The sequence below is a fragment of the Pteronotus mesoamericanus genome, unplaced genomic scaffold, assembly GCF_021234165.1.
Source record: "Pteronotus mesoamericanus isolate MK-2021 breed Mesoamerican mustached bat unplaced genomic scaffold, CSHL_Meso_final scaffold_21, whole genome shotgun sequence".
NCBI classification, from domain to species: domain Eukaryota; kingdom Metazoa; phylum Chordata; class Mammalia; order Chiroptera; family Mormoopidae; genus Pteronotus; species Pteronotus mesoamericanus.
Genome location: NW_026555310.1, coordinates 28,889,454 through 28,912,787, shown reverse-complemented (window position 1 = coordinate 28,912,787; position 23,334 = coordinate 28,889,454). Strand labels below are relative to the sequence as shown.

Here is a 23,334-nt window from a genome sequence, read left to right as displayed (position 1 = left end):
CCAAGACCTGGTGGGATTCTCAATATCTGCAACCAGTGTCATTAAGTTATGTAACTCTAAACTCTAATAGCAACTGTAGTCCATACTATGGGACTGACTTGTTGATTATGTGCATTTGTTGATGCTTGAATTATTTCAAATAAATATATCTCGTCTTCCCCCAAAATACTGATTTTTAAAATAAGAAAAACCATTCTTAATGTTTCTTTAACACCCCCTTAAGTTGCCTGACACACAGTATGTGCAATAACTGTGAGTTTGCTGGTTAAAATTCATTTTGAGTCACCAAACAGCTGACTTTTCCATAACCACTCCTTTTTTGGTCACTTTGCCTATTATTTAAACTGTTGGTTCCTCCCTCACTTACATGAAATGAGTCACGATTTCTCTTTCACTATTCATACTTCCTTCACCTTCACATGTCAATCAGTCAGTACACATAGTTTCATGATCACAAGTATGGCCATAAATGTCTATTTCAGTTAAGAATTTGGGGAGAATGTAAAATCATATTTAAGTGTTTCTTCTTTCATATATATAGGCAATTCTATCCCTAAAATTATGACATATGATCTTCAAACGAGTTTTTGTGAATTTTACTATGATTAGGGCTAGACTTGATTTTTAAAGATGCTCCCATGGTTCCATTTGAATACAACCTTTGATTTTCATATGAGAGGTGACACAATATAGTACTAAACCAGAAAGATCAGGGTTTAAATCGCAGCTCAAATGTTAAGACCCACTAGCAAGATACTTTACCTCTCTGAGCTTTGGTTTGCTCATATACAAAATGAGAATAACACCTGCCTCTCAATGTGGTAAAGATTAAGTGTTTGTGCAATACCTGCCACATGTTAGATGGTCAGTAAACATTTGCTCAACAGATGAAATGAAAAGAAAGTGAAAAAAAGAAAAGAAACTATCAGGAAAACACCCACATAATTGTCCTGAAGGGCAGTGACCTTGATAACAAATAAGTTCAATTAAAAAAAAACCAGGACTTGTCAACTTAAAAAAAAAAAAATCCAGAAGCCCTTTTAAATTCAAATTATAAGGCTGAAGGTCAGCCACTCCTTGGTTAAAAAGCAGGAAAGGGGGCAGGGCTTAGGGAGGAAGTGCTGCTCCTCCCCCACGTCTCGCTTCAACCTTAGTCCTAAAGCTGAGGAGGCAGCACCAGATGAAGTCTTGGACCACACAAGAACCTCCCTGAATGAGGAGCCAAGAAGACTTGGTAAGAGTTACCTCTTAAATTTCCTGGGGACAGACTCAGGAATAGAAATACCCTTCCTGCCACCTACCTGAAGCAGGAGAAACCACTGACAGCTCCAAGACCAGGTAACAGCAGGAGGCACCAGCCTTCATTCTCAGCCTTCCCAGGAGGACACAGCCGGGTTCAGTCCTGGCTGTCCTAATGAGGCCATCTAACTAGGGGAGACATTCACGGAGTTTATTGGAATGTTCTTGTCATGGAAGTCTCAGAATGCAAGATGACAGCTGAGAATCTAGTTGAGTAGGATTTCCAAGAAAAAGAAAGAAGGTATTTAGTTTTCTCTTTCACTTCTCCTTTGCTGCAGGAGGTTGGGGATAGTTCAGTTAAGGTTGTAGTAAGTGGCTGAATCATGTCTAACATGATGCCATTCTCCCTCCCCGAGCACCTGGAAAGATAGGCGACGGCAGGACAGCTGGTCAGTGGCCCATGGAGATGCTGCCTTTTCCCTAGAGCAGGGATCGGGCTGAGGAGCCTGGGTTGGAGCCCAGTATCCTGAGCATCCTGTGGGAACTTGGGCACAAGGTCTAGTCCTGGCAGACCCCCGAGGGACGTCCTCGAGTACCAGGCCTAGACAACATGGGAAATCCCTCTCCCTCCCCTCCAGAAAGCTCCCTCCACTCTGGCGCCCTGGCCCCTCTGTCCACCATCAGAGCTCTCATCCTGTTCCTTGATTAATATGACCTTTGGCTCTGTCTCTCAGTTTAGCGTCTATTGTACAAAGTTAAGGCATTCTACCACATGCCTCATTTCACCCTTAGGATTAAAGAACATGTCATACTCAGAGGTGGCACACGGGGGAGAAGAAACGAAGGCCCTCAGAGGTCGGAAGTCTGGAGAAGGAAGGAAGAGGGCACACAGTCTCTGAAGGGCATTGAGGGTGTGGGGCACTCAAGGGGCAGTTCAAGGCGGCCAGACCAGATTTAGCTCATCATGCGGTCTAGGAGCCCTCCTTAGGGATGACTGTCTGCACCAGTGAGTGGCACTCGGGCCTCATCTGTGTCCAGGGCAATGAAATCAGCTCTTTCGCTGAGCCTGTTGCCCAGAGGGCCTCCACCCCTCACACCTGGGACAGGCTGCTGCCAAGTGAACCCAGTGTAATGTCTGTCCAGCTCAACTCGGAGCTTAACTCATCCAGGGAGCCTGCTTCCTCCCTCCTTGCATCCATTTCCTCCCACAGGGGAGTGAAATCTAACCTCGACAGACAAACCTAGAGCCAGAAAACTTCCCAGTGTGTCTGGCAGTAGCAGGAGTTCAGGGGCATCCCTGCAGCTTAGGGCGCCCCAGCTGAACACGCAGTGTCCACCCACCCAGCAGTGCCTTCTCTGCAGGACTCCTCAAGGAGACTCCCAGCTTTGGGGAGGGAAAAGGGGCCAATAAAAGAAGCTATGGAAACTTGCTTGTGGGAGTAGGTTTGTCTAGTTTTCTATAGATAAGGAGAGAGTATGTAAATATAGGGTGATGAGTCATTCATTGAATTAAAACAAGTCTCACAGGTCTTATGAGGGAGCCAGCTCTTTCCTCCCCACTCTGAACCAGAGCTCAGGGGGCCCCACCCTGGGCTTTGTTTCCATTCACATTGGCTTCAAACTTATGGCGTGAGGTCCCAAAACCCAGAAGTTGGGCTTTCGCTTTCAACAGGAATAGCTGAGAGCAGAAAGGACACACCATGTGATAAGCCAAACCACTACTGCTTTAAAATAAGACTTAGCTGTGCATTTAACAATAGCTCTCCCTTAACAACCTACAGTTGTTAAATGCATTTAAAGTGCCTTAACTAGTACTTCCACGTCTCCACACATCCTCTCAGAGCCAAAGGCCGCAGCGCCCGCCTCCTCTACCCCCTGGGCAGGGTCACTGCCTGAACACTGCTCTGTTCTCTACTTCTCATCCTTAATCTTGCCTGCTGCTCGGGCTAAGCACTCCCTTCCTTTCTAGCCTACAACACCACAAAAATTTCTTTCACAAATGGAAGGACTGTGCGGTCCTTCTTGACCTCAGTGGTTTTCCCTCTTTTTCTGACGTTGCTTCTGAAATCAGCAATTAGCAAACTTATTTCTTAAACAAGTTGGACCCTTCGTCTCTCCAACAATGCCACACACGTGCACAACATGTACACACACGTAACCTTCAAGTCCTCCTCACACTGCATTAGAAAGGTATGGTTTGTTTTGTTTCATTTTTTAACTTACCTAGAGGTTTCTTTGGAAGCGTAGTCTCGTGGCTTGAGGAGAGGGCTCAGCCTTCTAGGCAGTAGGTAGTTCCTGTAGGATCCAAACGTACTTCTTTCCTACAGTGTCCTGAGCGGCCCAATTCAAAAGGGAGCTTCAAATTAAAAACCTCATAAATCCTCTCCTGACACATTCCAGCTGTGGGCTCCCGCCAGGGCTCAGCGCCTTCCACACCAAGTCACTGCCCAGAGTTCTGACCACACTCCCTGGTCTCCCCCTTCTTTTCGGTCCCATTCTCTCGCTTGTTCATCAGGTTGCTCAGCCTCGACCCTTGGCCCACTTTACTTGTTCACACCTACCTGAGGTCTCAGTGTTGCTAAGCAACATCTTTCATTCATAGGGTTGCCAGATTTGCTTAAAAATAAAAGATGCCCAGTTAGGTTTGTATTTCAGGAAAACAACAAATACTTATTTTAAATACAGATGGTCCCCAACTTAATGTTTGTTTGACTTACGGTGTTTTGACTTTTCCATGGTGCAAAAGTAATACACATAATAAATTACGTGAGTTAGTGAACACTTTATTATAAAATAGGCTTTGGGTTAGGTGATTTTGCCCACCTATAGGGTAATGTAAGAATTCTTAGCACATACAAGGTAGGCAATACTATGATGTTTGGTAGGTTGGATGTATTAAATGCATTTCTGACTAATGATATTTTCTACTTGCAGTAGATTTATCTGGATGTAACCCCATCATAAGTCAAGGAGCATCTGAACAAGCATGTCTCATGCAATATTGGGGACATGTCTATACTAAAAATTATGTGTTGCTTGAAATTCAAATTTGACTAGAGGTCCTGTATTTTTATCTGGTGTCTCTATAATTATTTTTCATTCATTTATCAAGTATTTATGGAGAACTTACCAGGTGTAAGGCATTGTGCTAAGGTGCCAGCCAAGTCCCAGTCTTTATATCTTACAGTAGATATGCTTTATGTACACACAATATATATGTAGAATTATAGGAAACTCTAAGAAGAGTGTTGATTTTGTACTAAACCTAATACATACATGACAATAGTTAGTTTTCTTAATTGCTGCATTTAATGAACTTGCTTTTATAAACATATTAAAGTTGACTTACAAAAAGGCAACCTGTTAATATAATTTTAATGAATAATGCTAATTTTTGTTGAGCATTTCTCATCTACCATGTACAATTTTAAGTGCTCTATATGTACTAATCCTTTTTATCTACATCCCATCTTGATGAAGGAGGACTTTTTATCTCCAATTTACTGATGAAAAGGTAAAGCCATAAATAAATTAAGACATGTACCCAGTTCAAACAGGGAGCAAGCAGATGACCCAGGGTTTGAACCAGGTTATCTGGATCAAGAGACCAGCATGTTAGCCACTACTCTTTACAGACCAACACATATAATTGCTTTATAGTTTATAAAAGATTTTCACAGTTTGTTATATAATCTTCCTATTTTGCCAGCAAGTTAGAGAATGTGAATTGCATTTTATAAATAGAAATGAAGTTATTGCTTTCTCAGGACCTGGACAGGGAGCGGTTCCTCAGGTGAACAGCTTTCCTATCATTTTTTTCCTAGTGTTGATCTTTCTAAATTCTGTCTGTGATCCTATCACCCTCCTGTTCAAAGCTGAAAAGCTCTCCATTGTCTCTATAAGTACTCTTAAAATTTGTTTTTTTTTTAAAAAAAGCAGAATTTTTCAGTGAAATCTTACATGAAATACCAAATATGGCAAAAAATAGAGCAAATCTATACAAGCTAAAGTAGAGGGTGAATAAAGAAGGGAGAGGAGGTGGGAGGGGCCGCACACCCCAGGCACTGCCCTCTCCTGGGCTGGCCTTCCCCTTTGCCCCCCCACCCTCTCCCAAGAAGACCTTTAACTGCCCTCCACAGTCGCAGGCTCATTTTAAAATGCACTGATCGATCGACATGAGCAAACACAAAGGTTTCAGATGAACATTCAAAGATTCCCATAACCTGGCCCCAATGGCCACTTCACGTACTGCCCCTGCACATTCGTGAGGCCCAGCTAACCACGGAGTGCGTGCTTACACCCAACAGCTCTCTCACTGCCCTTCAAACACACCGTAAACTCACCCATAGTCTCTCCTCTGCCCATCCTGCTCTCAGCCCTAGTATCCACATACCCACCTAAACCCTTTCTATCGTTCAAGGGGCCTTCACTCGCCCACTGTTTGCAGCTGTCTGTTCCTGCCCACCTTCCCCACCTGGCCCCCGGAGTCTCTGCTCCTGTCCTAACTCACTGTTTGGAGTTACCTATACACATGTCTCTCTTCCTTGTCTCCATAAGATTGAACTTTCAAAAAGAACCCTGACATTTCCAACTACCCTCGCCTGCCAGCACCAATAGAGTAGGTGCTCCATAAATGTTCACCAGTCTTACCCCTGTCTCTCTTGACCTACGAAGAGCAGGTGACCTGCAAGTAGAGGACACGTGGGCTTTGTCGTTGCAGGCCCGCCATGTGCACGCCCAGCATGTGGGACCTGGAGGAGATCTCCCTGGAGGAGGATGACACAAACAGCCTGGAATTTCAGATCCTGGAGCACTATACCAGGCACCACGTCTTCAAGAACACGCCTGCCGTCCTCTCACCAAAGCTGCTGAGAACGAGAAGTTTGTCCCAGAGAGGCCTGGGGAGTTGGTCAGCAAATGAGTCGTGGACACAGGTGTCGTGGCCTTGCAGAAGTTCCCGATCCAGTGATAAGCCCATAAACCTTGCCAAGAAAAAGTCTTCTTGGAGATCATTCTTTGGAGGAGCAGAGACAAAGGAAGGTTCGCAGAGCTCGCCTGCAGAGACCCGAGCCAAGAGTCAAAGGCGGGCGGAATATCAGGGGGGTCGTCTCACTCAGCAAGGGGCTAGGTCCTCTTCTAAGGTGGAGCTGTGCTTTGAGGTCAAAGGTAGGCTTAGGGGGGATTCTTCCTCCCTGCAATCCAACCTTTCCCTTCTTTTTGTGTCTGGTAGTTCATCTCCTCCCAGCTGGTAGCATGGCCTTAGGCAGGGCAGTCACTGTACCACAGTTTCCCAAGTTATTAATAATCGATAACAATTGCCCCACTTTTCTCAAGACTGAGCAGAATGGAAGAGGATGGCAGCAAAAGGTGATGGGGCTGGTTTTCTGGCTCCACAGTCTATCAATAAGCTCACTGTCCAAGTTCTTAAACCTCTGTGCCAGAGACCAGGACAGAGGCAAGCGCTCTGGACAGGCGCTCAGGCTGCAGCCCTTCCTGAGGTAAGTCGGCTCCCTGCACTGGGCCTCTGTGTTTCTGTCTGAGCAATGGGGTAGCTCCTCCTCCCTACCTCTTAGGAGAGATGAAAAGATCAGGTAGCTCTATACAAAAATACTTTTCAAAGTCTAAACCACTCTAAAAAAAAATTGAGAAGCATTTTGACAAAATCTCCCTCAGTGGAACAAAATACACTGTATTGAATAAGACATTTTCACAAAAGACTTCATCATAGAGAGCTGTCCTTCATCCACAAACCTGGGCATAAGCTTCTCCTTCAACAATGTCTAGTGCCTGATGCCCAGAATTTAAGAAAACTCCCCTCTGGCTGGGCTGCTCGGACTATGTAACTTACCTATAATTAGTCAACAGGTGGCGGTAATGCCTCAATTTTTAAATTTCCTGCTTGGCCTGGCTCACTTGGACAATCAGCTCGCATATGGACAGCCTTGCAGCCACTGTGCTCAAGGAAGCTTCTGTGTCCCACCACACATAAAGTTTGAGAACAGAAGTGAGCATCGGATTCCTGGGGGGTAACTTCCCCACGCACCCGCTGCCCTCTCCCCCGCCCCCCCTGCCCCCCCCCCCCCCCCGCGCCCAGGGGTACAGCAAGGCCCTCCCATGGGGCGTGGCCACCCAGCTCTGGAGCAAACAGCAGTCTGAGGGCATCTAAATAGGCTTTTCTGCTTGGCCTGTTCTTTGGACATTGCCAGGAAACAGAACAAGATTTTACAAACTTTAATCTTCTGGCTTTCTTGAGATAAATGGCATTCTGTATTTCCAAACTACAGGAATGTCATTTGACCTTTTTTTATTTCCTAAAATTTCAAGATCTCTATATACATACATAGATACCTCTTAAAAGTAGACCTTACCTCCTAAGTAACCTTAGCTGTAAACATTTTTATGTAGTTATCCTCTCTTCTCACCTTTTTCTTCCCCCTGGCTTTCTTGTTTAGTTAATTGTGTTGGTAGTTAGCTGGTTTTATGTGGGTGTGACCCAGGACAGCCTTGAATTCCATTTCTATTTTGCCACATATAAATCAGAGCTCAGCAGCTGGCGTCACCTGGGTTCTTTTAACTAAAGGTCACAGTTTAGCCTGGGCTGCCATTTCCAGGACTCAGACACTGGGCTTAATTGAGAACTTGTGAGGTGATGTCCCAAGGCCAAAGTCTAGCACTGAGAGGCTTTATGATTTAGAAAAATGGATGTCCAAACCAATTTTAGAAACTATCAACCCACCTTCTTTTACTCATGAATCTTTTGTTTCTCTACGCTGTGATTCACCACATGCAAAATGTTGTAGTTAAATGAGGCTCAGCAACGTATGTATAGTGTTCTTTTGTTTACAAATTCACTTCTATTTACTTACTTTTCAATAAGTTTAAATCCTTCCTGCTGGAAATGCAGGGGTACAGCGCTACATGGTGTCCGGTGGCCTTGGCAGCAAGGTTGTTTCGGAATGCAGTATGACCACGCCATTGTTTCCATGGGCACAAGTCACCTTTGCTCCAGTTGTTCTGGTTTTGCTCGGTTTGCCACCAGGAGTCACTGCGCTGTTCTTCACTTTGGACACGTAAGCCCATTTTTTGCCCAGATGGAATCCAGTTTCATTTGGAGCACAAACACCTTCCATTTTAAGAAGAGCTCTGTTCTCCCTCTGGTCCTGGAGATCCTGCATACAGCCAGCAAAAATTGGCTTTGGACCACAGCCTTCCAGATGTATTTGTCATGATGGAAGTCCCGTTCCCAGCAGGCCTCCCCAGGCTGCGAGAACCTAGAGGTCATTTTTCTCTCCCACAATAGAAGACCAAAGTACGGCCCCCAGGCCTGATATGGTAGTTCCATACACAGTCGCTAGGGGTTCTTATTCTGCCATCCCTCGGCTAGTGGCTCCCAACCTCAAAGTGACCTTACATTCCAAGGTGGCTGCTGGGACTCCAGCCACCATGCCTGCATTTCCAGCAGGAAGAAAGAGGGAGCAAAGGAAGGACAAAAGGGTGTCTTCTTTCTAAATAATTCAGCTCCCTTTCAGAAAGCTTTCTTGAAACTGCACCCAACTGCTCCTTGCATCTCACTGGCCATTCTTTTTTTTTTTTTTCCAAAGTCAGTTCCCTTTATTAAATGTTGATTTTTCACAGACCAGAAATACAAAATAAAAGTAGGAATATGCCCCAGTTAGGAGCTACAGGCCTGACCTCACATGAGCCCTGCTGCAGCAACTTGAACAGGACGAGAAGCAGCTATGTCCCGAAGGCCGGGAAAGGAGGACGAGGATCTGAATCGCTGCACTGCCCTGCCTCCCAACCCAAACTATATAGAACCATCCCTGTGAAGCAGCAGCCAAGGAAGACGCCTCCCTGCTGTCCCAGTGAAGTGCATACCCCCAGGAGGGCTTGTTCAGATGGCACAAAATCCAAACGCTACTTTTCATATGAGGGCTACTTTTCATATGAGGAAGTGGTACAAAAACATGGAGCAGGGAGGAGACCCGGGGTGTGGCCGGAGAAGCCCAGGACAGAGAATTTTCCTCTGGTCTATTCATCAGATCCTGATGCCGAGTCTTCTGAGCGGGAGGAGTACTGGCCAGTTCCTCTTCTTCAGAGTCCTCGCTCCGCCTTCTCTTCTTTTTGCTCTTGTTCTCTCCAGAAGAGCTCTCATCACTGGACACAAACTCTTTGCTCTTGAAGCTCTCACTGAGCTGCCTTGACGACGACTTTGCATCGAGCCCCGAGAGGGCGTTGACTTCTTTTCCATCTTTACCTTTGCTTTCTTCTTCTTCTTTGACTTGTCCCTCTTGGAAGATTCGCCCCTGCCCCCTTCACATTCCTTCATGGCTTTTTCATATTCCCACCAGGCATCCTCAGCCTTGCGATCCCACTCCTCCTTCTTCTCTTTGGACATTCCCTTCCAGATCTCGCCTGCCTTCTTGGAAAGATCTGTGATACTGATGCTGGGATGGTCTGATTTGCTCTTCTCTCGGCTAGCGTTGAGCTACAGCATGTACGCAGACATGGGTCTCTTTGGGGCATTGGGGTCTTTGCCCTTCTTCACCTCCATAGGCTTCTTGCGGCTCTTGTGCTCCTTGGCCATCTTGGCCTTTTTAAGCTGTTTCCATTTCTTCTCGTCCCAGTCACTGTCACCCTCATTACTGGAGGAGCTGGCAGAGGCATTGCTGTCAAACTCTTCTGCCACATCTTCCTCCTCTTCACCTGGGTTGAATGACTCATCGGTTTCTTCTCCTGAGTCATCGCTGCTGTTGTTGGCATTCTCTTCCCAGATCTTGCCCTCCTCCTTCATGCGCTCCAAGTAGGCATCATGCTGATCTTCATCAGAGTCAGCATAGTCATCATAGCTTGGGTTCATCATGCCCTCTTTCAATCCTCGGTTTTTGATGGTGAGTTTTTTTGCATTGACAAAAATCAAACAGCTTCCCATACTCCTCCCTCTCAATGCTACTGAAGGTATACTGAGTGCCCTGCTTGGTCTCAATTTCAAAGTCAAAGGAACGTGTGGTGGTGGTGCCACGGGCAAAGTTGACGAAGGAGATCTCGTCGAAGCGAATGTGCACGGGTGGCTTGTGGACATAGATGAAGCCCTGCTCCAGTGGTTACAGGAGTCCCAAGCTCGCCTTGTAGGAGCAGGTGATGCACTGGGCCCCGGAGCGCCCTTGGAAGTTGCCCAGGACTGTGATCTTGCGGTTCACCAGCACCTTCATGACCCGGCTAACCATCTCATAGAGAGAGATCCCGACATGTTCTTGGTGAGCCGCCCCTCAAAGTGCTTCTCCACCTCTTCCTCATTCATGTTAAGCGTCAAGGAGATGTCCTCATCCTTTGAGAAGAGGAGAATCAGGAAGTGGTAATGGGTCTGGCCCTGCTTGATGGGGGGATCCAGGCTGATCACAAAGAACATCTGGTGCTGGTCCTTGTGGGGCAGCAGAAAGAGGCGCAGCACCGTGGTGTAGGGGATCTTGTAGTCGAACGTCTTGCCGTGCAGGTGCAGAAAGGTAGGGTAGATGCGAATGTCATACCGACCTCGGGGTGTCAGACACTGCAGCTCCCGGAAGATACAGATGGCGTCTCCAGTGGCCTGGATCACGTCTGCCTTCGACAGCACGTTCTGGGCAAAGGCGTCAACAGGGTCCACGCCATCCTCCTGGGTGGGAGGCACATGGAAGTGTACCTCCATGAGCGAGACCTCTGCATCATCATTCTGGTGGAACTCCAGTGTCACCTCATTCTTGCCTGTGGTGCACTGGGACACATTGCTGAGGGGTATCTCAAAAACCAGCTGGTCACCAATGTCAAAGGAAAGTAGCTGCCCACCAAACTTCACTGTTTCCCAGTTCCAGCCCTTCACACACAGGTCCTTCTCCATTAGATCAAGGTGATAGTGAGTTTTGAAGAAATCAGAGAGTTTCTCAAACTCCAGTTCTCAGAAGCCATCGTACTTGTAGACGTGGCCATTCTTTGTGAGTAGTTTAAGTCCATGGCCCAGAGCCACATGGCGCCAGATGCCTTCCGTCAACTCCCCAGCCTGGGTGTTGTCCGCTTTGCCTGTCTTACTGTTCTTGAAGATGATGCCCTGGCGGCTCAACCTCAGCCGACCATCATTCATGGAGCCTTTCACCTCCTGATAGATGTCGTTGAACTCCAGTGTTTCTGCCATGATGACCTGCCCCTTTTGGCCTCAACTGGGAGCTGGGCCCCAACTCCTAGTTGGGTGTGCAGATAGGTACTCAGCAGGTTGTGAATCTACTTAAGCAGCAGCCTCGCCTCATTGGCCATTCTTAACTGCAAGGGAGGCTGGGAAATGTAGTTTTTTCAGCTGCGTCCATTGCTGCCTCTGCTATGTCAGGAGTCTGTTACAGAAAAAGAAGAAACTGGATACTGAGTGGAAAAGAGCATTCTCAACCACATGGAAATCTCTCCCAAACTTTCTGCCCCTTCTCTTTAAAACAAATGCCTCAGGCCAAAGGCTGAATGGTACCTTTCCAACCCTGCTCTCCTTAGTCCCACAGTGACCCTCAAAAACAGGCTCCAAAGAATGGACAGCCTTTCTATTCTCTCCCCACCCCCATTCAAATTCCCCCTGCCTACAATGTGGAACCTACTCAGACAAGAACGCAATCTTTTCTTTCTCAAGTGTATAAAATTAAGGTATTCAAAATGGGAATCTTAATTAGAGTTAGTTCATCTGGGTCAAAATGTTTTCACTTATGGTTTTTCTCCCACGTATTTCATCTGCATCCCTCACTCCACACCCCCCCAATTCATAGAAATCGATATACTGTACATGGGTACTTCTGTGCCTGCCAGGGGTCTTATGTTTGCCCTACTACATGGAGAAGGGACTAGGGAGTAAGGATGGACTGCCTTTGGGATTGTTATCTGATTTCTCAGGGTGCCAGATGGGAACAATGTGACCTCTGGTGGAAGGACCATGCACTGATCATCTTAGACAAGCTACCCAAGTCTACAGAGATAGAAGATGTAAGCTTCTCTTTCCCGTGTCCTGTGGACACTGCAGAGGAAGGATCCCATTGGCTTTGGGATCTAGCCTTTTCCCATCTCCTTGCCCATGGCCGTGGGTGACCTGAGCTCTAGAGGAGGCTGGCTGGTCTGTGATAAGGTGATTGAAAAGTAGGAAGTATATTTGGTTTGGTTGTTAACACAGAGAGGAAAGCATTGATCCTCCTGCCCTTGACCTCTCTATTCTTCTCTAATTCACTCATCTGTTTTGGAACCCTATGGGTGGAGTATGAAAAATGACTTTTTAAAGAAGGCATTACAGATGGAGCATTAGTCTTTGTGGCCTTTCAGTGTATGCCCAGGCAGTGAAGGGAGAGCCCCAACGCGTTCATGCGGTGGAGGAATCCAGGGAGAGAGGATCGGACATCACCTGGGCAGCTCCTTGGGATGCCTATGCCTGCTTTCGATGTGACACAATTCCTCCGGACACCCAGGCGTTCCTTGTCCCAATCCTGATTTATAAAGCCCAGGGATTTCCCAGTCGCCCCAGCCTTCCAGCCAAAGCCCAGCTCTGTTACTCCGAGTCCGTGAATTAAACAGCATTGTTTCTCAAACATCACATGATAAGATTGCTTCATATGGCATCAAAGACAAAGTTTGTACAAGCTTCTAAAAGTTATGAGTTTAGTAATGAATCAACAATGAATATTTTACTCCCAAACAACTCAGCGATACCAGCTGCCCACCCCACCAACTCCCCCCTTCCCCACCAGGAGCAAAGCTGACTTGTCTTTTTGTCTTTCATGGGCTGTGATGTTCAGGGGGCCGATGTCATTGAAACATTCCGGTACCAAAATGCTTTATTCTCTAGTTCCATGTGCAAATACATGGCATGCTCTTTTCCTGGATTATAAATTCTTGAGGGTCATGGACTGCACTGTATGTGTCCTTGCTTCCTATCAGCATGAATTAGCTGTTTCCCGGTAGACCTAGAAGAGAGAGGAGGGGAGAGGAGGGTTCGGTGTTTATCTGCTAATGGACCTGAGCAATGAATATGGCCGGAGAGCAGGCGTGGTTATCTTCCCTCAGTGACCCCCCACCCCCATAGGCTTGTCAAACTTTTGAATGCCCCTCTATGTGCATAAGGGCAAGCTCTCCAAAATATGAAGGATGCCCCCCGCCAAAAGAAAAGAATAAAAATAAAAGCATAATGAGCATTTCCTCAAGCAAAGAACTAGGCACTCCTTTTGGTGTTTCGTCACTCGCAAAAAGGAAAGGAGACCCTCATTTTGCAAAGACTTCGAAATGAGGGCGCAGGACAATTGTTTCAAGGTGGCAGCCGTTCCCCCGTGGACTCCTCCCCCGCCCCAGCCTCTGCCAGGCAACTGCCAGTGCTTCCTCAGGAACGGCCTGCCCTGCACACACACTCCCGGGCCATTTCCCCTCACTCTAGGCGGGTCTCTCATTTCAGGCAACTGTGCACACCGATGAGCTTGGCCAACTTCTTCTGGGAAGGGCCTCTCAGCACCGTTTTGTCTTATTTCAGCTGTGGACCCCAAAGTCGCATCCGTTGCCAACCGAGTTGCTGAAATTGTTTATTCCTGGCCACCTCCAGAAGAGCACACCCAGGGAGGAAGCTTCAAGTCCAAGAGGAGCTTCGTGCCACAGTCCCTCCCCCACCAGCAGGGTCAGAGCTGCCAGCTTAGAGCCGCAAGTTCTAAGAAAGGTAAACTTCCCTTGGAGTGTTTGTGTTGGGCTGCGTGTTTTCCCGGCAGAGAGTGGTACACAAGCACTTCTGCACTGATGCAGCTCAGCGCTCCACAACTGGACCAAGGGCACGGCCGCAGAGGCTGGAGGCACTGACCTTCAGCTTGGGAGGCCAGCCCAAGCCAAGGGGAGGGAGCCAGCAGATGGAAGCAACATGCCAAGTTCACTGCTAAGTCCAAAGAAAAGTCTAGTGAGGGAGAGGAGGAAGTACAGAGCGTGCAATCAACTTTGTCCACAGGGGGAAATGCAATATTAGATTTAATCGTGTTAGCAATGGCCAGGGACCAGTTGGCTCATGGGAGCACAGAGGGTACAGATGGAGCAGCAGCCCAGGGATTTATAACATTGCTTTGGACTCCTGTGAAAACATAAGGGGGTGTCAGACACTATGTCTGGCGCAGAGCATGAAGCGGAACTGAGAAGCAGTGACTAGACTGGGTCAGCTGTCACCAAGCTGCAGCACTAGCTGGGGCTGTAGATTCCATCAGACTTGCAGAAATCTCAGAGTTGAGGGGAGCAGGACCAAGTGGGAAATTCAGTCCTACACCCCCTCATTGATGACAGTCCTCTCTCCTGGCTGTCGGTCCCCACTCTCCAGGGGAGGATGAAGGGAGGACCTGGGTCCGGTGTCTGCAGCACAGCGAAGAGCAAGGCAAAGGTGTCTTTGGGCCACAGAAGCAGAGTGGTGAGTTTACCCACCCTGCGCTGTACCATTGGGACCACCATCTATCAGCGGGGCTTAGCGTGGGGCGCTGGAGGAGAAGACACCTCTTGGCTTGCTGAAAACAAAGTGTCTCCACTTTATTGCTATCTTGTGTGTGTCTGGGCACTGGAAAGCAACACCCTAAACCAAGCTCGAGTTAAGGCGTGTATCCTCTGTGCACATGGGAAATTTTGGCCACAGTTACAACTTTCCCTGAGAGAAGCAGCAGCATGAGATAAAAAGCACACACGGTTGACGGAGACGCATTCTTTCTTCTCCCAGATGACTTGAATCTCAGACTTCCACTTACCTTGCCCTTCACTTGACCTCCTTGGGACGTGACGAACTGGATTAATTTCTTGGCCTCTCTTTCCCTTTTATCTGGAACAAACATGAGGACTCGATGACTTCACAGATTGTGCCATAAGTAAAAAACGCCGTTCTCTCAGTAGTGGGCTTTTCTCTGTGATTCTGTGCTACAGCAATGGCCGTTTTCCTCACGTATCGTTGTTAGCATGTTTGAGACAAGAAAACCCCTGTTAGTCCATCTCCTCCATTCTGACATACACACCGGACACCAACCGTAACCGCCTCTCTGTCCATCTGCCGTTTTAGCCTTTGGAGTGGGAGAACTTATTAATCGTATTTATTTATTTTTACTCTGCCTTATTGTAAAGGCAAGGCATACAAAGTATACATTTTGGTATGCTAAAATAAATCAAATTTGAAAAGCAGTGTGAAAAGAAAACAACAGCAGGAAAATAAGGTGAGGCTAGAAATGAGTTTAATTCTCAAAATGCAGGGCAGAAAGACTACAACCCCCTCAGATGGTGCCACGAATTTGTCTCTGCCCCACCTAGGAGCTAACACGAAGGGCAGATGTGATTGGGTAGGGGATGTGTGGTATTCATCTGCTCAGCATAAGCCCAAAGACTGGAGAGAAACTTCTCCTCAATATCTTTAGAGGTAGGATCATGTGTGGTAGAACCAATGTCTCCAACAACATTGTGACAGTAAACAGTGAAGAATTTCACATGAGAATTGGGGGCAAGGGGAGAAAGAGGAAGAAAGGAAAGGAGAGGAGAGAGAGTCTGGGGTGGTTTATGCCTAAAATCAACAAAGGGGAAGTGAGATTTAATTTGCTAAAAATTATCAAGCACTTGCCTTCCTCAATCCCTAACCAAGCTAGGCATTGTCACTGGGAAAATGTATTATTGTTTTTTTTCTTGAAAGAAATAACTGGGATTTTCCCAACAGATGGAGAAGACCAAATAATAGCCAAAATCATTGAGCTGCTGAAGTACTCAGGGGATCAGATGGAAACAGAGGTATGGCCCTTCTAGAGCTAACACAGTTTCCTTCTGTGCCCGTGCACTGGTGCATGAGAGCAGAATTATACTCCAGGATGTATTCCTTTTCGAAGTTCTGATTTCCACTTAGTCCTAAATTTTATTTCACTTGGAGTCAAAATTCTTCATGCTGGCAGCATCTCAAAAATGAATCACTTTGGAAAACATAAGTAAACCTTCTGGAGCCTCCTTGGAATTTTTGGAAACGAAAAAAGTAACTTTGTTATTGTAAGAAAAGACACCAATAAATTACAATTTGCTGAATAGAATTCTAAGTCTAGTTCCCCATGTAACCGATCCTCAGGGAAGTTTAGACTCTTGTGTTGGCCCCGCGGCCCGGATAGCTGCGCCCACAGCTGCTCCAAGGCCGCGGCCCTGTCTGAAGTCTCCCCCTATGGCTGGACTGGTCTCTGCTCAAGTCTCTCTCAGCAATCCAGCTGGGGAGGCCAGTTAGTGTTCCTTGGAACATTGGATTTCCTGCCATTTAGAAGTTGAGACCCATCATTCCAATTAGAAACATATGAGAGGCACCTTCAGATAAAGAGCTGGTGAGCAGGCTCCCCACTCTGCTCAGAAGGGCTTCTGAACGAACATCACCTCCTCCGTGTCTGTCATCCACAGACTGCCCAGCAGTCTCTAGGGCCTGTCAGTCAGGGGCTGGGCTGCGGGCCCATTCCCTTGTTTGGCCAGCATCCGTGCGGAAGGAGTCAGGCCCAGGGGGCTGCCGGAGGGGGAACAGCACTGACTCCCTAGGTGGCTGTTCTCTCAAGACCTTTGTCACAGGCTGGTGACCAGAATGCTGAAGGGCATGCGACATGGTGCAGAATGAGAAACAGTGAGAAAACCAGGGATTCGAGACTAAAGAGAAGGGGCGGGGTATGAACTTCGGAGCCACAAGTTAAGGTGGACAGGGGTCCGTAGGAAGCAGAAATGAGAACATGGCCCATGATCCGAGGACACCCCTGTGTTTCTCCAGAGCTAACATCAACAAATAGAAGTTGCAGGGCAACTGATTTCTCCCCATTTTGAGAATGACCTTTCCAGCCATGTGGCTGCCCTTTAGAGCCAAGGGTTCACCTTCCTGTCACTAGAAGTTCAAGTAGATGCCAAAACTCAGGCAATAGTTCAGGACCCGAACTGGGACAGATCCAGTAGATGTCCTCCAGGGTTCTTTAAGGCTCGAAGCTTCCGGAGCTCTCCCAGCAGCCTCCTTCCCACCCACCCTCCCCCGCTTCGCAGTGACTTGCAGTAGGTTAGGGAGGCCCGGGATGGGGTCGGGAGGAAGGCCGCACCTCTGGTTATGAAGAGAGACGCTTTCTTTCTCACCCCACAAATGACTACTTGAAAAAACCTCACTTTGTCTGATACACCTGCTTGATGATTTGGGTGATACTTTGCAGTATTTATGTACAGCACATGGTGGTTCTTCCTTTTATACGGTCTCCCAGTAGAGAACTCAGGCAGGAACTCCTAAAAGGTCTGGCTTGTGCTGTGTGGGTGTGAGCTGCCGGCAGAGTGGGACAGTGACGGAGGACCCCCACCCTGGCTGCAGTGCCTGCAAAGCCGCTCACCCCCAGAGCACAGGCAGCCTCACCCCTCACCTGTACCTCCTCTGGGTGATGCTACGGAGCCAGCCGCGCTGGAAAGGGGCAGGGGGCGGGGGCGGGGTGCTCTGTGGGAGGCGCTCCTTTCTGGTGTGGCTTCCTTTACTGTCTGGCTGAGTCCAGGCTTCCAGGTGTCCCCTGAGGTTTTGAGTTTGCTTCTTCAGCTGGGTCACTGATTAGGAAGAGTCCACTCTTGGTGGGGAAGATGCTGGTCATTCCTGCTTCGGATTTATAATTCGGATAGGCCCCAGTGTCTCCTGGAAGCTGGGGGCGGGCTGGGCTCAGATAAAGTACACTATCCCACCAAAATCGTTCCATAGCCTCTGACTCATCCCCAGGATATCCCTGTTATAAACAATATTTGTTGAAAACCTGCTCATCTTACCACTCCTCAAGCACAGAGCTAGAGGATGTTCAAATAAACATTTAGTCCCTGCTAAGACATTTCTGTTTTCACATGACAGCCATCATATTAATAGACATTGCAAGGACGGCTGTAAGTGAAGATGATGTCTGCCTTGTGACTCAAGCCCTGAGTTTTTCAAAAGAAACAGAAACGATACTTAATTTTGAGTTAAAGGCATGGAAGTCCAAAGAAGGGAGAGCAGAGATACTGAGGGAGGTAAAACAGAATGAGTAGAGCCATGGGAAGGAATCGGTGGATTAGGGTCTTTTTTTCTTTTTCAGTGAACACACGCCCCCGGGTAGTCCTCCCAGACGCCCTGCGCTCTCACAGCGTCCTGAAAAATTACTAAGATTTCACAAGCACGTCTCTAGGTGGGGCACTGTGCCTAGTGCTTTACTTGACTACCCTATAGCATAGGCACTGTCGTCATCCCAGTTTAGAGAGGACAAAACTGAAGGCGAGAGCTTAGGTAATCTCTCCAAGACTGCACAGCTAGGAGGAGCTGGAGCAGGGGTTTGAGCCACGACACTGATTTCCAGGCTCTGGAGTCAGCCCCTGACATGACCTGTAGCAAAGCACTTGGCACCGCGCTGTTATTACCACTAGATTGTGAGCCCCTTGAGTGAGGGGCTGGGTCTTAACCGTGCACAGTACCTGCCATTGCAAGCGCTCAGGAAACATTCCTTGAATGTGGAGTGAGTGGGCTATTCAGGTTGATCATTGATTTGTCCCGATGAAATGAAGTCACAGAGCAGGCACGAGCCCGGTCCGTTTCTGCAGCACATTGCGCTGTGGCTGAGGCCAGAACGCAGCATTCCCCACTGGGTGTTTAGTGGCCCACTGTGGAGCCAGGGAGTCTGCCCCGCTGCGCCAAGCTGCTCTACTGAATGCTTATCCTCTTGTACGCAGTTGAAGAAGGACAAGGCTTTGATGAACGTCTTCCGGGGCGGCCTGTCCTACTCCCTTTTCAAGACCATCACAGACCAGTTCCTCAGGGGTATAGATACCAGAGGAGAATCAGAGATCCGAGCTCAGGGCTTTAAGGCTGCTCTTGCAATAGACGTCACGGCCAAGCTCACCGCCATTGACAACCATCCCATGAACAAGGTGCTGGGTTTTGGAACCAAGTACCTGAAAGAGCACTTTTCACCTTGGATCCAGCAACATGGTGGATGGGTAAGTGCATCCTACTTAAAAATGAATCTTCCCAGATTGCAAAATAGATGGGATGGAACATTTGAGGGTTTTGTTTTGTTTTGTTTTGTTTGTTTTTTTTTAAGTGAAGGGAACACACCCATGGAGCAGTTCTCATGGTTTTTGGATGCTTGAGTGGCAAGAGATATATCCCATTGGTAGGAACATATTTTTAGTGATTATCTTCATCATCAATAAATATTTACTGAGCTCCCAAAGGGTACATGGGGTATGTGTGTCAGGGGACAGGGACTGGTCAGATAGAACAGGAAATGAGGAGATGTTGAGAGATGAGATGTTTGGAGAGACATAATCTCTGTGTTCACAGATTCTGCAGGCAGCGGACAACGGGCAGTGAGTCATGGGAGGCAGACCCACCTCATACTCTCAGATGCCAAAAGGGGGTGGGGCAATCCTCATGCAGAGATTCAGGGTGACAATGACATTTTTGTCATTGGGGCTTAGACCCAGAATTTTGGCAGGGACACTTAGATACAAACTAAAAAGCAAACAGTTAAATTTTCATTTGTTTTAAATTACCTGATATCAAACAAAAGAGATATCTCCGCCCCCATGCCTCAGCCTGAGCCCCTCCCTCATCCTTAACGGCCATTCCTTGAGATTTCCTTCAAACCGTCATGTACGAACAGCCTCCTTGGCTCAACTTTGTCAAAATGCTTTACCCCAGAGCTTTCAATCTCAGAGGGAAAGGCCTTTGCCCCACATTATCGCTTGTCCTCTTTCTACTGGAATGTTCCAGGGCCAGCAGCAGGGTTAGGTCTCTTTGAGGCATGGCCAGCGTGACCCTGGGGCCTCCAAACAGGCTTAGTCTCTTAGCAACCACAGAGAAAGTACAGCCGATCTTGCCTAAGGGACGGAAGTGCCCACCATGGTTTTCCGTGGATGCCCATTGAGCTACCCCGTCTTCTGTTCTTTCCTATTTCCCACTTTTGCCCCAGACGTGATAGCCCTTAAGTGGCTGACCTGAACAACTAATGCTCTTAAGTATTCTAAAGTTAAGCCGCCTTCACTCATGCTAAGAGGATAAATTCCTGGACCTGATTGCAGCGTTAGCTGTTCTTCCTTCCAGGACTCCCTCAAGTGCCTCTGCTTGCCCCAGAGCCTTTCCCAGCTGCTCCAGCTCAAGACCCTCACCAGTCTCTGCACCTCTTACAACACTTCATGTTTGCACTATAATTACTACAGGAAGTCACCATCACTGTTGGTCCTGTTAATATATTTTTCCATAGAGATTATAAGTATCAATTGGGTTCACAGGCCTGTTCTCAAAAGTCTGTTTAGTTAATTAATGCAGCTGAAATGCCAAAAGTGTCCTATGAACAATGGTTGTTCTACACCAAAAGCACAAGCAAGAAAAGAACAAATAAACTGGGTTACGTGAAAATTTAAAACTTTTCTATTTTAGGGACATCGCAGGAAAAGTAAAAAGACAACCTGTACAATGGGGAGAAATATTGGAAAGTCATATACTTGTATTTAGAATATGTAATGAACTCTTGAAACTCAAAAATAAAGAGACAACCTAACTTGTTATATGGGCACTGGATTTGAATAGACATTGCTCCAGAGAAGACGTACAAATGGCCAATGAGCATATGAAAAGATGCTTGCTTGGCGTCTTCATTTTAACATTAGGGAAATGCAAATCAAAACCACAGAGAGACTCCATTTCACACCCACTAGCACGGCTAAAACAAAAAAGACAAGTGTTGATGAGGACAAGAGAAATTTGAACTCTCAGACATTGCTGGTTGGATGCTAAAATGGTCCAGCCCCTTTGGAAAACAATCTGGCAGTTCCCCAAAATGTGCAACATAGAATTACCAACTCCAATCTTTGGTATATAACCAAGAAAATTGGAAACAAATGTTCACATAAAAACTTGTACATGAATGTTCATAGCAGCATTCATAATTCATAAGCCCCAAAGTGGAAAGAACACAAATGTTCATCAATAATGAATAACGAATAGAAAAACCAAATGTGGCATTCATACAATGGAATATTATTCAGCCACAAAAAGGAATGAAGTACTGACAGATGGATGAATCTTGGAAACATTATCCTAAAGTGAAAACAGTCAGACAAAAGGGCCATCTATTGTATGATTCCATTTATATGAAATGTGCAGAATAGGCAAATTCAGAGACAGATTAGTGGCTTCCTGGGGCTTGGGGAAGGGGGAATGGGGAGTGACTGCTAATGAGCTGGAGTTTCTTTTTGTGATGAGAATGTTCTCAAACCAGACAGAGACACAACTCTGTGAACATACTAAAAGCCAAAGAATTATATACTTTTAAAGAATGAATTTTATGGCATATTTCAATGAATCTGTTATGAAAATAGTAGTTCTAATTCTAGTAAGCAAACAAAAAGAGGGGAAAAATACAAACATTTTTATTTACTTATTTTTGAAAATGTGTATGCTGTTTTCTAATTAGAGAAATAGGTGGCTTTTTCAGTAGAAATAATACAGGAAACTTTCAAAGGCTTTAGAATTTAATGGCACTAGTTCTTTATCACTTGTAGTTTCCATTCAGAAGGTATTAGTTTACTTTCCAAGCCATCAGAAATCCTAATTTCAAGGCTTGGCCATAATTAAGTTTAATTTGGAACATGAAGCTGGAAATTAGGAAAGGGAGAGGAAAAAAGAGTAAGAGAAAAGGACTAATTTTTTCCAAAGTGATAGAAAAAGAGTTGTAAAAAAATAAGAATGTTGATTTAAAAATGTATCTGTGAGTTGACATGAGCTACAAAAGGATGAAGGAAATGTGGACTAAGACCTGTGCTCAGTTTCCCCTATCAGGGGAAAAACAAAAGATGACACTGGGTGGCCAGCCTCCAGGCGCTTCCGCTGGCCCCAGGTGTCCCTGTGGCTCTCTGGGATGCCCTTGTCACGGCGTGGAAGGAAGAAAACGGTTCCTAAGTTTCTCAGGATTCCATGTTTCATACAGGCACATCTAATCTTCCCAACCAAGCTACAAACCTGTAAGGGCAGAAGTGTTCGCTTTATGCCTCCTTTTGCCTCTAAGAGCTCCCATTCCTTCTCTATATATCGTAGATATTCAGCCAATATTTGTAGGATAATGAATTAACCAATCAAATGAGTGAACAGCGACAACTGTTTACAAGACGTGCTAAACATGCTCCCTCGGGATTTTAATGGACTCCTTGGCCCTTTTTCCTCCCTGTTCACACTGTCATCCCGAAGTCCTGTGCTCTCTCCCATTCTACAGCACCCTGAACGGAGAGCCTTATAGAAGAGGAAAATCATCAACCTTTCCATACCCACTCGTTTGAATTTTAAAATACAGCATCAAAGCCTTTTCCCATCTAGCCTGTTAGCCCTGGATGTGTAACCTAAGTTCTTAGTCGGTGTTTTCCTTGTAGGAACACAGAGGATGCCGGCCACCTTTCCAAACCCTCCCCTAGCCTTAATAATCTGAGCCCCGGGTTGTGCCTGGGATAAGAGAGCAGAGTTAACAGGCATATGTTTTCACTTCAGCAGTGATTCAAACTTGGAATTTTAAGAATCTATTTCTCTTTTTCCCCTCTAGGAAAAAGTACTTGGGGTATCACATGAAGAAGTAGACTGAAACATCAGAAGATGTGTAATCTGGAATACTCATCAGCCAACTGTGGTCCTGGGTCCATTGCCCTCAGCATAGACTCCAGGAGAAAATAAACACGTGCAAGGCAGACAGAGCACTGAAGTTTTCAAAACCATTTCTCCCGTGAATCAAGAGGCATCAGGAGAGGCCTTGCTCATGTGCAGCTCTTAGAGTGCAGTGGCCTGGCCTCGCTGGTCCAGTGGAGGCAGGTCCTCCACTGAACGGGTGAGATCTGGGAAAACAATATTCCTCTCAAATATTCAGAGCAGAAACCATCATCCTGTCTCTGCCAGCCACCTTAGGAAAAGTGGTGCACATCCTCGCTGACCTCACAAGGGCGAAATGATAAATCACACATGTGCCTACTCTTTGGTTTCTGGTACTATTTTGTTATTTTTAAAAGATTTTATGTATTTATTTTTACAGAGGGGAAGGGAGAGAGAAAGAGGGGGAGAGAAACATCAATGTGCGG

At 46.6% G+C, this 23,334-nt stretch overlaps 1 protein-coding gene and 1 pseudogene across 2 annotated transcripts; one reads left to right on the top strand and one right to left on the bottom strand.

Annotated features, from left to right (window-relative positions):
• The first annotated feature begins 1,162 nt into the window (after positions 1–1,162).
• Positions 1,163–23,212, top strand: BCL2L14 (BCL2 like 14). 2 transcript variants are annotated; one of them, XM_054590928.1, is made up of 6 exons: positions 1,163–1,234; positions 5,960–6,279; positions 13,754–13,933; positions 15,935–16,005; positions 18,946–19,212; positions 22,809–23,212. In XM_054590928.1, exons 2-6 carry the CDS (start codon positions 5,967–5,969, stop codon positions 22,845–22,847), a joined length of 870 nt encoding a protein of 289 aa, XP_054446903.1. In that variant the 5' UTR covers positions 1,163–1,234; positions 5,960–5,966; the 3' UTR covers positions 22,848–23,212. The 2 variants fall into 2 exon arrangements, with proteins under 2 accessions (XP_054446903.1, XP_054446902.1); XM_054590927.1 differs by having other exon boundaries at positions 5,960–6,405.
• Positions 9,271–11,495, bottom strand: LOC129084730 (FACT complex subunit SSRP1-like; annotated as a pseudogene).
• Positions 23,213–23,334: the final 122 nt, after the last annotated feature.

Coding starts and splice junctions, on each gene's coding strand:
- BCL2L14 (XM_054590927.1), top strand. CDS start 5,967: ATGTGCACGCCCAGCATGTGGGACCTGGAGGAGATCTCCCTGGAGGAG. Junction 16,006..18,945: donor GGGATCAGATGGAAACAGAG/GTATGGCCCTTC, acceptor TCTTGTACGCAG/TTGAAGAAGGACAAGGCTTT. Junction 19,213..22,808: donor TCCAGCAACATGGTGGATGG/GTAAGTGCATCC, acceptor TTTCCCCTCTAG/GAAAAAGTACTTGGGGTATC.